We start from the raw sequence: 15,362 nt of genomic DNA, 5'->3' as shown, positions 1-15,362 counted from the left end.
GGGCAAAGAGAGAGGGAGGAAGCAGAATCCTCTCTGAGCTGAGATTTCCAGGACCCTGACAGCATGACCTGACTCACTTGACTGACTGAGCCACCCAGTCATCTCCTTATTTTCTCCTTTCTAAATGAGAATTTTAATTTTCTTTACCCGGTTGCTACTGTACCATTTAAATTGAATATTCTATAAACAAATAACTTATCTCTAGGTTTGCTGATAGATACATAGATAGATAGAGGATAGATAGATATGATATATCCCTAGTTTATATGGAGCTGCAAGGCTGGATACAATTACTTAAAAAATTTGGTCCCTTCCAGCTCTAGAAGCTTCCTTCCACTCCATGATATGAACATAGAAACCAACCGGATATTTGTTCATTTATTCATTCACTACATATTTGCTAAGTTCTTACTTGGTGAAAGGCACTGTGGCAGATAAATATATGTAACGCTTGATCACAGAGTTCCCTATTATATAATTTTACAATTTAGTAGGGGAGGTAAGATAATAAATAATGACAATCTAAGGCAATATATTCAAAGTGCTATATGAGTACCATTAGGTATCTGAAGCCACACTGTCCAATACAAATAGCTTTGTGTGAAGGTTGAAACTGTTCTATAGTTCTGCCCTGTCCAATAAGGTAGTCACTATTCATGTGTAGCTACTGAGCGCTCGGGGGACGGCGGGATGGGGGAGCCTGGTGGTGGGTATTTAGGAGGGCACCTATTGCATGGAGCACTGGGTGTGGTGCATAAACAATGAATCTTGGACACTGAAAAAAAAAATGTGGCTAATGTGACTCTGGAAATAATTTTCAATTTAATTTGGTTTCGATCTATTTAAATTTAAATAGCCAAATAACTAGTGCTTCCTGTATTGGAGAGCACAAATCTAGTTCAGAAAAAGGTAAACATATTTTGACATGGGATCATTAAGGGAATAATAACCATGACAATGCAGTTCACACACCTCTCTCCGAGGTAAGTATTACTACAAACATTTCACATAAAAGGAGGAAACTAAAGCTCATTAAGTATCTTGCTTAGTTCTAGGAAAAGATGGAGCTAATATTTCAAAGCCAGGCATATGCCCATTCACCTTTTCCTCTGCCTACAGAAGCTTCTATGGTTTCTGAAAACTTCGTGGATAAGATATGAGTTGAGCTTTGAAGCGTAATTAGATATGATGCATATGCAGTGGTAGAAAAAGAATAGAAAGAAAAGCATGAACAAAAATTTGGAGGCAAAGAGCAAGAAGGTCTAGTTTTATTGAATGACTGGGTTCCCAAAGGGCCTTAGAAGATATGCTGTATAGAAGCACCTGATTGTTAAAGACTCTGAAGGTCAGGCCAAAGGACACTACCTACTGGGAGATGGGAATCTACTGAAGTTTCTGGAGGAAGACCAGTGTCAACATTAAGATGATATTTAAGGGAACTGACACAGAGGCAATGGAGGTAGGTTGGAGGGGAGACCCAGCAGGTGGAGAGCAGACTGGGAGACTCTCAGAAGATTCTGAAGGGGAGCAAATGTGTCCCTAAACTATCCAGGTGACAATAAGAATGGGAAGGAAGAAAGCAGTTCCTCGGCTGAGGCTACCAACTGGTGGCACACATTTGGTCAACAGGTTATGTTTCGTTTGGCTCAAATAATGTTTATAATTTTTCATTTAGCTGCCAACATTGTAAAAGTTAAAGATTTGAAGTAAACATTCAGATTTACAGCTTTTCTCTTATGGAAAAAAGAGTAAGTTTGCCAACCCTGGGCTGATATTCAATTGGCATCAACTAACTAGAACAGAGTGTTCGCCATTCCTTTTTGGATGGATAGGATTTCTCAAGCTTTTCAGAGTGCTTGCTTTTCCCATTTGTATGACATCTGGTCTACCTCACTGATGTATGTTACCTGCCTAGCCCCGAGACACAGGATAGTAAGGGAGCAATTGATCATGAAAATTGCTAAAATAAACAGTCCTTTCATTGTAGTCTCCTTAGGTAAAATCTAATTCTTAAGAAATAGTACTTCAAAACTTACACTGACACTATCATTTTTTGTTTGTTTGTTTGTTTTAAGATTTTATTTATTTATTCGACAGAGAGAGATTACAAGTAGGCAGAGAAGACACTATCATTTTTATAATAGCTTTTTTCTTCAGTTGTTCAAATAATATTATATACACAGAGCACTAGGTAAGTCCCCCTCCTCATAAGTGTATACTTAAGAACAACAGAGGGTACTTATATTAAACCACAGACCTTGGCAGCAATGAGATGCTGCCATTACCACCTTCTAGTGGGTTTCTTTTGTAAGTCGTAATAATACACAAGGATGTCTCCATAGGGAAGCTCATCCCCATTACTAGCTCTGAATTTAGTGAACTTATTGAAGGATGAAAGCAAACTGGGGTTAAACGTTACTTTTGTATTAGAGTTATAAGCTGTTTTAAAGATCCTGTTCGGACACCTACCAGTGAAAAATTCGGACTCTCAGATAACAAGGTAGTATTTAATAAGCACTCCAAATGGAACTGTTCTTTTGTTTATCTTTAATTTCAAAATCGTTTGCTTCACTTATCTGCCTAGAATGTAAACCTAATATTAAAATATTGTGCTATTTTTAAATATGGCATAGACTCATTTATGAAATGATTTATTTATATAATTATATACAATCAATTCAAAAAATCACTTAAAAATACATAATCAATCATCTAGGAAAAAAAATATCTCCTAAGGAAAGATACAAATTCAGACTAAAACTGTCATTGTGAGGATGTGCAAAAACTATGATCACTGAATTTTAAAAAAGTCTAGATCACATGTTAAATTTAAAATTAAATAAAATAAATAACAATAGCAGCCAGTTAAAATGGTATCTACTGGGGTGCCTGGGTGGCTCAGTGGGTTAAAGCCTCTGTCTTTGGCTTGAGTCATGATCTCAGGGTCCTGGGATTGATCCCCGCATCGGGCTCTCTGCTCAGCGGGGAGCCTGCTTCCTCCTCTCTTTCTCTGCCTGCTTTCTGTCTACTTGTGATCTCTGTCTGTCAAATAAATAAATAAAATCTTTTAAAAAAATAAAATAAATAAAATGGTATCTACTTCGAAAAGAATGGTAGAACTATATACTATTATTACTAGACATTAAGTGGATACTTTGCTAGCCATGATGTCTGTACTTGGGAGGATTACATTTAAGTGTATGGAGATTTTTTTATTCCAGTGGAACATGGACAAAGTCCCATAATCAAATAGGACTACTTATTAAGAATTAAGTGTATCATTTACCATATACAAAGATTAGACTAAGATAGTACTTTTTATACTCTTCTTATCAGTTGCATGACCTCTTAAAGAGTGGGGGTGAATTAAATAGGTCTTTTCTATTAGTCTCTTTAGTTCCTTTTATATTAATTCCTCATAGCTTCACTATTGTATGCAAAAAACCTTTCCCCAATTTTTCTGGTGATTTAAAATTATTCCTGTTTCTTGGATGGTTTTCCTGTAATTTAATTTTCAACCTAGTGCATGTAAAAGAAATTAAATGAATTAATTTATTCAGTTAAATAGCATTAAGTCAATAAGCTCTCTTCTGTAAGATCACCAAGCCATATTTTAACCAAAGAAGGCAGGCCATAAAATCAAGTACACCAAATTCATCACATCATTATATGTACCTAACTGAACAAGAATCACTAGCCCCGAACCACAGGTCACAACATTAAAATAGCCTCTGAGAAACCAGATCTACCAAGTGTTAGAAAATGTGCCATTTTCTTACATTATAAAACCATAACCACTTACCATTGACTCTATGGGTGGGAAGTTCTGGGGCTGCTTCTCCTATTAAGAATGCTAAGTTTTCCTTGAAATGATGCCTTCTTTGTTAGAATTACCTGTAATGTTTAAAAACTCTACATACAATAATATTCCACATTAGGGAGGCAGACTCACAGAATCAATGCTGACGGCAAGCAATTTATATATCTCGTAGGATTCAATGATAAAATAAGTAGACATAATTCATACACTGTTAAGTAACATGTAAGGGGCTACTATTATTACTTAAAAAAATGCTGGGGTGCCTGGGTGGCTCAGTTGGTTAGGCATCTGCCTTCAGCTCAGGTCATGTCTCTGGGTCCTGGGATCGAGCCCCACGTCGGGCTCTGTCCTGAGCACAGAGTCGGCTTGTCCTTCTCCCTCAGCCCCTGTCCCGCCCAGTTCATGCTCGCTCTCTCTCAAATAAATAAATAAATAAAATCTTTAAAAAAAAAAAAAAGCTATTCAGAGATTGGAGAATTGTTATTTGGTATATATCCAGTGACAAAGAAGCACAAATAAAATAACATAACAAAGAACTATAAGCATACAAAAAGCTGCTATAAAGACCAATCAGGAATCTTATTTTGCTTACAAGAATGTTCCTTTCATCCTCAATGCAGTCAGCCCCACTGAAATTTATAATCCATGGCCAAGTTGCTTAATGTCTCTGAGTCTCAGTGTTCACATGTGTAAAATGTTGAAAATAATAATCCCTTTGGAGAATCATGAAACCAAAAGAATGTGGCATATAGGTGTTCAATAAATGCCAACTACTAATAATATACTGTACATGGTCATCAACTCCACAGCATATTACTAGAAAATGTAGTATAATAAGGAAGAAACAATCCACAGAGTAGTTAGGATTATAAACTCCAGAGCCAAATTATGGATTTAGATCCCAGTTTAGCAACTTCCTAGCTATGGGCTCTGAGCAAATTGCTTTCACAGGTGTGCAGGAGGGCCTGACCCCCCAGGTGAGGGATGGGGAGCTGTCACTGAGGCCGAAATCCAAGTTTCACTCTCACTTTCTTAGGACACCCTTCCCTAACTCCTAAATTTTCTTATAATTCTTACTGTACTCAGTACTTCACCTTCCTAACACTGGTCAGTTCTAACTACATAGTTGTTCCTATTAATATGTCTCCATTAGATTGGAAGATCTAAAAGTGTGGGGAGCATATCCAACTATTTCAAGGACTACTGACGCTAACACAACAAATAGCCACACTAAATATGTTTGAATGAACGAATGAATAAAGAAGAATATAGTTTCTCAATAAACTTTTTGGTACTTCTTGTGCGGAATGATGATGTCCAGATGTGCAGAATAAGAACAAATTGCGACTATGGAACTAGAAGGCAGAGGACATTTGAATTAGTTATTGCACTATGTCTGATAAGACCAAAGGGGTGGGGGGAGATGAGCTTTAAAATCAGGCTAATTTAAAATCAGCTGCACAAGAAAAAATAAAAAAATAAAAAATAAAATCAGTTGCACTCGTCAAATTACACGGGTTAGTAGACCCCTTATCTCTTTAGACAAATTGTTCTCAGCCAGTGTGAAAATCATGTTTTGATGGATTTACCTTTCTTAATACATTAGAATGGGCCTCACAGATATGACTATAATAACATATTCCTGAACAAGCTTAAGAGAGTATGTTACCTGCCTGAACTTCATATGTCCCTTGTGGGTGACTCAATAGTGGGGGGAAAAAAAGTAAGGAAGCACTGCTCCAGGCAGTGATTTCTAACTTTTACAACTCTTGCAACTCTGCAGAGTACAGTAGAATACCCGAAAACACCTCAGGGTGTTTTTCAGGGATGGTAGAAATACTACAAGACAAAGAAAGTCAGGATCTCTTCTCTTGGCTGCATAAGTGACCGCGCAGCCCAGTAGAAAGACCGTTCATTTACAGGGAGCACTCCCTCTCTAGTTACCTGTAGAGAACTATATGCTTAATTTTAAAACACTTCCTTATGAGACATTTTGTCTTGGCCAACTCAGTGAGCCATATTGTGGGACAGAAATCTGTTCCAACTTCCCATGTGTAGATATAGGATTTTCCTTTGGGATAGGTCTGTGTAAGCCAAGGTTGAATGACTGTACTTTAAATTTTGAAAATTCTCATGTTTATATAAGCTTTCCCTGTCTTTTAAGGATGGTATTTTATAAATTCAAAAATTCTGGTTATAACTTAGGGAGGAATGATGGTAGTTTATCTGAAGCAAACTCAAGACTGAAGACTTGGTATAAAAATTAAAAACTGAGTGTCTACAATAATTTGTTTTTATTTAAATATAGATTTTTCAGACACAGCTGGGTTTGAGTTCTAGCTTCACCGCTTGCAGGGTATGTGACTGTGGCCAAGTATATGCAAATAATAATCTAGTATAGCCCAGAGCTGGTGTGTAGGTTGTGTTGTGGACTGCCTGAGTTCACATGCAACTCTATGGCCTACTATGCCTGCCAAGTTGACCATGGGCAAGTTTCTGAACTTCCCCCTGCCTCAGTTTCCTCTTTGTGAAATACAAATAAAAATACTGCCTCATAACGTTGTTGTCGGCCTAAAAGAGTAAATACAGCTAAGTTCTTTGAACAGTGCCTGGCTCACAATTAACACTGAAAGTTTTAGCTACAATTGTGATCATTCAGTTACCCAATGGGATTTTCTAATTCCTTGACTTGTTTACACTCTCTGAGATTTTAAACATTTAATTACAGAAAACATATGAAATGTAAATGTACAAACAAAACCAGCAAAGCATTAGTATGAAAATTCAAAGTTGTGTTTGTACAGGGAATTATCCTACTACTCAACCTTTAGTGATCTATAGCAAAGTGAGATTGCAAACTGAGATTTCAACAATAAGCTAGAAAAAACCTTGATAGCTCTAACCAGTGAATTCTTTTGAAGACCATGTGCCTGTTCATCCTCCCAACTTCCAGCTCCCTGTCCCCCCACTGGGAAAAACAGGGGGGAAAGCATCTATCTCTACCTCTTCTCCCAGCAGGTAGTTTCTTCTAAATCAGGGCTCAGGGCAGATATCCTGATAAGAGGTCATAGACTGTCACAGAATAAAAGCAGAATAAACTCTATTACCATACATAGAGTTAACATGATAATAACCTGCTCTGCATTTATGAGTAAAGATGAACATGGTTTGCAACTAGCATATCAACAAATTAATGAACAGTATTTCAAATGTTGGGATGCCATTCTTTAGCAGCCAATTTTTACTTTGATATACAAAGTACATTTTTTGGTGTGTGGGGGTTAGTTGTTAAATCTTATGAAAAGTTCTCCGTGAGGAAAACCTTTGTTGTGTTATTCAAAACTTTATGAAGGTCTTGAAACCACTTGGTGAGAAGTTTAAAACAATGAGTTCTCTTCCTTGCTTTTTCTCTTTAGCTTAATTATTATAATGGGATCTCCTAACACCGGAGATAGACAACCAATGGTCAGGTTGACAGCACTGTGCCCTGTGACCACTGTCCAGTGTCCAGTGTCCAGAGTACAGACCCACCCGCCTTCAGCACGGTCAGCCTCTGACCTGTCCATTTCATCACCCCTTCTCCTCATCTGGATCTTGAATTTACCCAAGCGGGGATTTCTGTTTCAAACTTTCGCTGCTGCCTCCCCTTTAATTTTTGAATACTTCTGTCCCCGAGGCCAAATGTTAATACTGAAGACTGCGGGAGTGAACCAAAACATAGTGGGATGCCCCCCAGACGGCTGCTGCCTTGCCTCCCACCAGACCACATCCTTATTCCACTTTCAAGCACCCGATCATGAACTTCATCAGGAAAGCGGCTTCCCAAGCCAGCGCTGGTGGAGCTCTCGGGATAACCAATCAACGACTTGGCAGCTCGGCCAGCGCGCCTGGGGGTCTCTCGCGGTGCCCGAGAGCGGAGCGGAGCAGAGCAGGGGCACAGCTACGGGCAGCGCTCCCTCCCCTGCCATCCCTCCACCCACCGAGACGCGAGAGGCGAACAGGCAGAAACGGCAACTACAGACGGCCTCACCTCCTTCTTCCTCCTCCAAGGAGTTCATGCAGGGAAAGTAGCCGGCCAGCGCCTCGAAGGAGGCGGAGAGGCTGCTCCGGCTCTGGGAGCGCTGCATGGAGCGCCCCGCGGCGCCGGCGCCCCCCAAGCCCTGCAGGCCCATCTTGGACGAAGACCCACTCTTCCCGCGGTACAAGATACGAGGCGTCTTGGCGGCTGGGGCGCGGCGACCGCAGCGCTTCGAGGGCCGGGACGGTGCGGCGGGACCCTGCGGGGTCTGGCCCCGGCCTCGCCGACCCCGTCCGGACCGGCCCGGACGCGGCTGTCCCGGCTGCCGGGTGCCTCCACTTTATTGGGGAGGGGTCGGGAGGAGGGGGTCGCGACGGTGACGGGCGGAGACGCGGCTGCCCGCGGCGAAAAGGCCGAGGTCTCGCCGGGAGGGAGCTGAGGATCCCGGAGGCAGTGGCTGCCGGAGTCTCGCCGCCCTCCCCTCGCCGGGAGATGCTGCTGATGCTGTGGTCCCCGCCAATCAGCAGTCGCAGGAGGGAGGTGGTGGCGGTGGGCTGGCGGCTTCGGAGCGCGCGCTGCAGCTTCTGGGCACCTGCGACCCAGAGCAGCCCCTGCTAGCTCCTTCGCTCCACACCCCGCGCGCGTGCTTAGGGCCGGACAGTGTTAATTACAAGCACTACGTCAGGCATCGCAGGGGGTAACGCATCGGGCAAATTTTTGGTTAGTCACTTTCCCTTTCCTCAGTTTCACTTAAACCATTTGGTAACGCTCCTCAAGCATAGGCAGGAAATACTGAAATTTTCTCCAAATCCCAACACAAGCCTCCCCAATTTTTAATAGATTCCATGGAAGCCTAGAATTAAAGCTTTGTCTTTTACCATCTGTCTTAAAAAAAAAAAAAAAAAAGAAGAAGAAAAAAAGAAAAGGAAAAGAAAAAAGAATAATCAGGAAAAAAGGTTATAAAGAAACCAAGAACCGAAAAAGCACCGACATTAAGAAAGTACTTTCTCTTGCTTATCAACTCTGCTTTAATTTCAGGAATGTTTAATGCTTTCTTTCTCTAAATTAAATAATCTGTTACTTAATGCTACTAAGGATGACAAACACTGGAAGGCTCTAAACATCTAAATAAAAGATAGCTTCCTCTTAAGTTGGACACAGTACAAATACAAGAAACAAAACAGTTTATAAGTAACATAACATGTCGCATTCTGGAAACTGCAAATCCCTATTCCAGGATATGAAACAACCATAATTCCATTTTATTATTTTTATTTTTATTTTTTTTAGATTTTATTTATTTATTTGACAGAGAGAAATCACAAGAGTTGGAGAGGCAGGCAGAGAGAGAGAGAGGGAAGCAGGCTCCCCGCTGAGCAGAGAGCCCGATGCGGGACTCGATCCCAGGACCCTGAGATCATGACCTGAGCCGAAGGCAGCGGCTTAACCCACTGAGCCACCCACGCGCCCCCATAATTCCATTTTAATAGGAGCTGGAAGACTGCCCCACTTTTTGTGGCTTACACAAGCCACTCAACCTCTCACTCTCTTTATCTAGGGGGGTGGGAAGGTAGAGTACAATGATTCCAGTCCTAACCATGTCACAGCTTGATTCTTGGGTACATGTAAGGGAGCTCTATTCCTTCATACAATACATGTTTCCTCAGTAGTATATCTGTACAAGTTCTTTGCTTGACCTGCTGGTAGATTCAAACACTTGTTCAGTTAATCTTACTTGAACTCCTCATATATGCTACAGACTTTTGCAAACACAGGATACAATAATGATCAGAGCAGGTAAAAAATCCCTACTCTCATGGAGCTTACATGCTAGCAGTGTGACAGACACAATAAATGTTAGGATAAATGCAAATGGGAGAATATTAAGAGGGATGGGCCAGGCTGCAATTAAAAAAAAAAAAAAAGTCTGTTGGAGTGGGCCTCACTGCCCAGGTGACATTTCAGACATTTCAGAGGTTGAGGAAGTTAGCCATTCCAGTATGTGAGGAGGAGAGTGAGTTAGAGGCAAAGAGAACCTCCAGCAGGAAGGTTCGCCGCCATGTGTCCTGGGCCCGGAGAAGGGGCCGGCACCGGCTGGGCGGCAGCGGGATGAGTGAGAGGGAAGGTAAGAAGGTTAGGAGAGAGAAGAGGCAGAGGAAGAAACAGATTACCAGGGCCTTCTAGGTATGTTAATGATTCTGGCCATTGGTCACTGAAATTTAGAAGGTATTAAAAATGCATTCAGGCAAATAATCCTTTCAAATCTTTCTGGAAATTGGGAAACTTTTAGTTTCCCAATTTCCAGTCTCACATAACAACTTTTGGTTGCTTGGATGTAGGATTATTCAGGTTTCTTGCTTCAGTTTTTCCGATAGGCTGTAGTCCTTTCTCATTATTATTCCTACAGCTCCTTCTTAGTTCAATTTCCTGTTCTTTATTCACTTTCCTAAAATATCAGCATTTCAATAGAACATTGATAAGGCCAGGATCCCCAAGAGCAATTTTTCATCCTGTATTGCTTTTTGTTCAGAGAACAGATACCTTTTAAGTGAAATTTTCACCATAAGAATAAAGGCAATCATAAAATTTTGCAAACTGAAAACACTACTGAAAGTCATCTAATATATTTTTTTAAACTATGGGTCACAAATTTCTAGTGGGTCCTGAAAATCAGTTATTAAATTTTGATCAACATTCTAAAAACTAAAATGAAATAAATTATTAGAGGCTAGCCCCTGTACTTACTGCATCGATTGTAGTATTATTTTAGGAATATGTCTGTGTGCATGTGTATGTGCGTGTGTGTAGTATTATTTTAGGAATATGTCTGTGTGCATGTGTATGTGCGTGTGTGTGTGTGTGTACACACACGCAGGTGTGTATTGTACTGTGGTCAAGAGGGTAGTATCAAGGAAGAAGGGACTGAGTGGAGAAATCCTAGGAAAGTAAGTTGGCCAGGAGTGGAAACTTTTGTATTGGCATCCAAGGACATCAGAAGGATAGCTGAAAGTCCCTTTGGAAGGGAATAGCTGGGTTTTTTTTACTGGTGATCACAGGGGGATAGGGAATAGAAAACCTGAAATGGTGGTAATGACCGAGATGCTTGGGCCCTGCCTTCTCTGTGTTAATGACCCGGCTTTCTTCACCATGAAGAAGTTAGTCTAGAATCGTCCAGATGCTTCTATTTCTATAGGAGAATCATTTCTCTCTTGTGATTTTAGAACATGGTTGTCCTGGGAAGCCTTCTGATACTTTTCCTTATAGTTTGAATCTTAGAGATATAGATAAGTGATGGAAGAATGGCATAAGGAGAAGTAGGGGCACTGAAGAGGAAACAAGAAAATCACCTTATTTCAAGGCAGAAAGCTGTAAGGAAAAAGCAGAATGCTGGCACATGGGCATTCAAAAGACAAGGCACAAAGGTAGCAAGAGACCTCCAGTCTTGAATGATAGCTTGTGGCATACAATGAACTTATTGAGAACATTATAATTCTACTTCTTCTTGTCCTATGTGCAATTGCTTGCCTATGTATTAAAAAAAGTTACATAAATAATATTTCTGGTTTATATATTTTCAGCAAGTTGATTATTTCTTATTCCATTCTGATAGAAGTACTACTACCCCCAAAGTAATTGAAAAATGCACATAAAAAAGCAAGCCACTGATAAAAGATGACACACGTCATTCCTCCATACCAAATTCTACATATTCAAATAGCTTAGGATGGGATTTCAAATGATGGGTCATTAGGTAGTTTCATTGTATAAAACTAAGCGTAACTCCAGAATCATCATAATCCAGAATCTGAATTATTTGTAACTTTCTTATTCATCCAAAGATAATCAGGGGAAAACGTGAGTCACAAATATACACAATAAATTACCTTCTGAAAGCACAATGTGGTCTTGAAAATATTCTACCACTAAATATGAAAATTATCTTTTTGAAGAAAAGTTATATAAATACAGCTTGCATAGACTATTATAGCATTCTATTTGTTGAATATGAAACGTATCACACTGGTCATGCCCCTTAATTCTTATGTCAACCCTAAGAATGCCATCATTAGCTCTTCTTTATGGATGACCTAGTAAAGACTCAATAATGTTAAATCATTTGCCTAATTAGAAAGTGGCAGAACAAGACTCCCTTCAGAGGCTCAGATTTCAGGTTCAATGCCCTGTATACTACATCATGGGTGTCTCATACCATGTATACTTACACAAAAGCAGACAATTGATAGAATATAAATTGTAGAATAAATTATTTGATACATGAGAAAGTAAATATTGAAAACATCCTTAAAACCCTAATGTTTATTCTAATTGTATACCAATTTTAAACTTATATTTGCACCTTTTTTTTAAAATCATATCATAGCCATCAATTATAATGGGTCTAGAATACAGGTGACTTTTGTTTCTGTTTTTTTAAACAGTTTCTAAAAAAAAGAAAAATCACCAAAATTTTAAAGTATGTTACATTAGTTTGTTCCTGAAATAGAGACTTGGTCACTTAAGTAGATATATAAAACGGTTATTATGTGACATAGTTATATGGTGTCTAGACCATAGATGAGTTCAGTCAGGAACACAGCTGTGCCTTTTAGCAGCCTTGCCCTTCCCTACACTAGAGATGATGTAGGTGAGGATGATGAGAATGTAAATTATCTGACAAAGGGAAGGGAGGAAAAGGAAGGAATCCCTAAGAGAAGCAGTGGAGAAGACAAGTAGCAAGGTCCAGTGGTGGATATGCTAAAAAGAAATAGAAAAAGTTCTCCTCTGGCTACTCTGTCACCATATAATGTTTTCCAGACACTATCCAGACACACTAACCAACCAAAAATGGCTGGTTGCTAGAAGAAACAGGAATTGCTCAGAATAGGTCATAGACTCATGCTGTAGACTGAACTAACCTCCTGATACACATTTGCTTTCGATGACGTGGAAATTCACTTCTCTCTCGGTCTTTACAATTGATGTCAATTACTCTTGCTACCGTGAACCAATCCTCCTTACAGCAGTGAGTCTATGCTAAATAAAAATATTCATGGATATATTTTGTTTTTTCCTGATTCAAAACCAACTCTCAGAATCCGAAAATATATACTTTTTTTTGCTGTCACAAAAAAACTTTGCATTTAAGTCATGAGAGATCAAATCCATGTAGTCAACATTTTCTACTGACTTCACATTGCTAAAAGTATTTAATAGTCTTGGGCAATTAGCCTTGACTTGCATATGAAATCTCAAGTATACAGAAATCTCAAGTATATTTCTCCCATCTGCAGCTTCATGTCAATATAGTACAAATAAGTTGTAACATAATTTTCATATGTTTTCCAACATAATTTTGGTGTCTACTCAGCAGATTTACAAAGTGAATAGCAGATGGTGAACTTGAGCAGATGGTCAACCTGAAACTTTCACAAAAGTTTAATGAAGTCAAAGGATGTTTAGAGTATGAGAAGATAAAAAAGAAATATTAAATGATCAGCATTTTCATTATTCTGTAATGAGAGTTAGGATAGTATTTGCCTTCATCTTATGACAGAAAATGTCTATGAAAGTAGGCAAATTAATTTCTTCAACTCTAAAGATCGAAGTTATGAGTCATAAAAGCAGAATAGCTAGATGATATAGGGTAAGAACAAATATTTATATTCTAATATAACTTATGGCCCTTTACATATAGTAATAATGATGATAATAGTGTTATGTTTCTTCATAAGCATTACCTCCTTTAACGCTCATAAACGCTCTATAAAGAAGCCCATCTCATTATTCTCATTTCATAGACAAGAAAAGCAATGTACACTAATTCAATAAATATGAGTTAAATGCCTACTACATGCCAGACACTATTCTAGCTATAGGCGATATAGCAGTGAACAAAAATGGACAATGAGCTTCTCATGCAGCTGGCACTGTAGTGGAATAACGTAACATTATATCCCACTTACAATACGGCAGGCCTTTTTCTCAACAACGTTATAGAACCAGTACATCAACCCACTTAGTAAACACGATCTTATGAAAGATACAAGATTATTAATATCTTCATTTTATAAGTGAGAAAACTGAAAAAAAAATGAGAAAACTGAGAGATGCTGAGAGTAAATTTCTTGCCCACACACAGGGTATTAAGAAATGAAACCAGAATTAAAGCCCATGAGGTTTGATGCACACTCATGAGTTCTACGGTGTCACAAAGTAGCAAATCTAGGATTTGAACCTAGGTCTTATGACTCCATAATCCACACTATTTAAAAAATAATTATTTATTTTAAAGAGGGAGAGGAATAAGTAGGGTGAGGGGCAGAGGGAGAGAATTTCAAGCAGACTACTTGCTGAGCATGGAGTCCCATGAAGGGCTTGATCTCAGGGCTTGACCTCAACAAGTTTTGGTAAATGTCACTCTTTGTAGTCTACCTATCAGTCATGAGATCACATGAGATCACAACCTGAGCCAAGAGTCCACATTCAACCAACTGTGCCACCCAGGTGCCCCTATAATTTGCACTATTAACAGCTAAGTAACATGGGTTGAGAGGACCTTCTTATATCTCTATCCGACAATGGTGCTGCCAATAAGAACTGTTTTTCCACTCATAACAAAGAACTTTTAGCATGGTAATTCTGTCTCATTATATGACATATTTACGCAAATTTTCATTTAGCTATCACCAGGAATCCAAAACTCTTCCTAAATGTCCTCAACAATTTTAGGAGTCAGTGTACTGGGATGACTTCAGATAGAACTCAGCCTCAGAGAAAACAGGAAATAGACTCTCATAAGAATCGTGACTTACTGGTGTTTGGCCACCCCTCAAAGCATACTTCCCAAAATAAAATGGAGTCAATCATAAGCTAAGCATTTTGGATAGATAATACCAAAATTTAGAAAAAGAATGCTCATGCTCATGGCTTCCATACACTTTCTATAGACCTTCTATACAAGTTCTAAAACAGTCATGAGAAATGCCATTTTCAAAGAAAAACTAAAATATTCGTATCACAAGGAAACACTTTATCTCCCTGATAAGGCCACGCATGATCCAATGATAAGTTAAAGACTGATAGGTAGACTACAAAGAGTGACATTTACCAAAACTTGTTGAGGGCCAGGAAAAAGAGAGGCACATGAACTATCATTACGTTTCAATCACTCAGACAGCTTCTTTCTAATGTGTGATGGCCTTCACGCTTCCCTTCATTTCCTCATTCATTCAGATATTTACTAGGCGCCATATGTAAGACTCTTTTCTAGGACCTTTGGGTAAGAATTATACCAAACATGCGTTTGCCTCATAAGATGCTCAGAGTCTGGTCATAGGGGACAGAGAGGATAACAGAGTCAAGAAGGGTAAGTAAATGCAATGCAGTGGAATACAGAGTATATTTATGATGGGTTCTAGGCACTCTGGTGCCATACAACAGGGACATTTTGAAGGCTGTTTGGTAGGCAGAAAATGGGGTGAACAGCATTGAAGACAGAAGTCTCTCTACCCTGACCACAATAGC

The 15,362-nt window shown here is 39.3% G+C and overlaps 1 protein-coding gene across 45 annotated transcripts in view; it reads right to left on the bottom strand.

Annotated features, from left to right (window-relative positions):
• The window catches only part of RIMS2 (regulating synaptic membrane exocytosis 2), a 595,904-nt gene that overhangs the window by 18,580 nt on the left and 561,962 nt on the right, over positions 1-15,362 (bottom strand). Inside the window, exon 1 of one of the 45 annotated variants that reach the window (XM_004768860.3) lies at positions 7,851-8,328. The exons of the other annotated variants lie outside the window; for them this stretch is intronic. Coding sequence (XP_004768917.1) covers positions 7,851-7,992 — 142 coding nt within the window. The 5' untranslated portion in view covers positions 7,993-8,328. Of the gene's footprint in view, positions 1-7,850; positions 8,329-15,362 lie in introns of those variants that run through there. 45 annotated transcript variants of the gene reach the window in all.

This window comes from Mustela putorius, unplaced genomic scaffold (genome assembly GCF_011764305.1).
Source record: "Mustela putorius furo isolate JIRA1106 unplaced genomic scaffold, ASM1176430v1.1 tig00000228_pilon_pilon_pilon, whole genome shotgun sequence".
NCBI lineage: Eukaryota > Metazoa > Chordata > Mammalia > Carnivora > Mustelidae > Mustela > Mustela putorius.
Note: the sequence above shows the minus strand (reverse complement) of the source record. Positions and strands in the feature narration are given on the sequence as shown.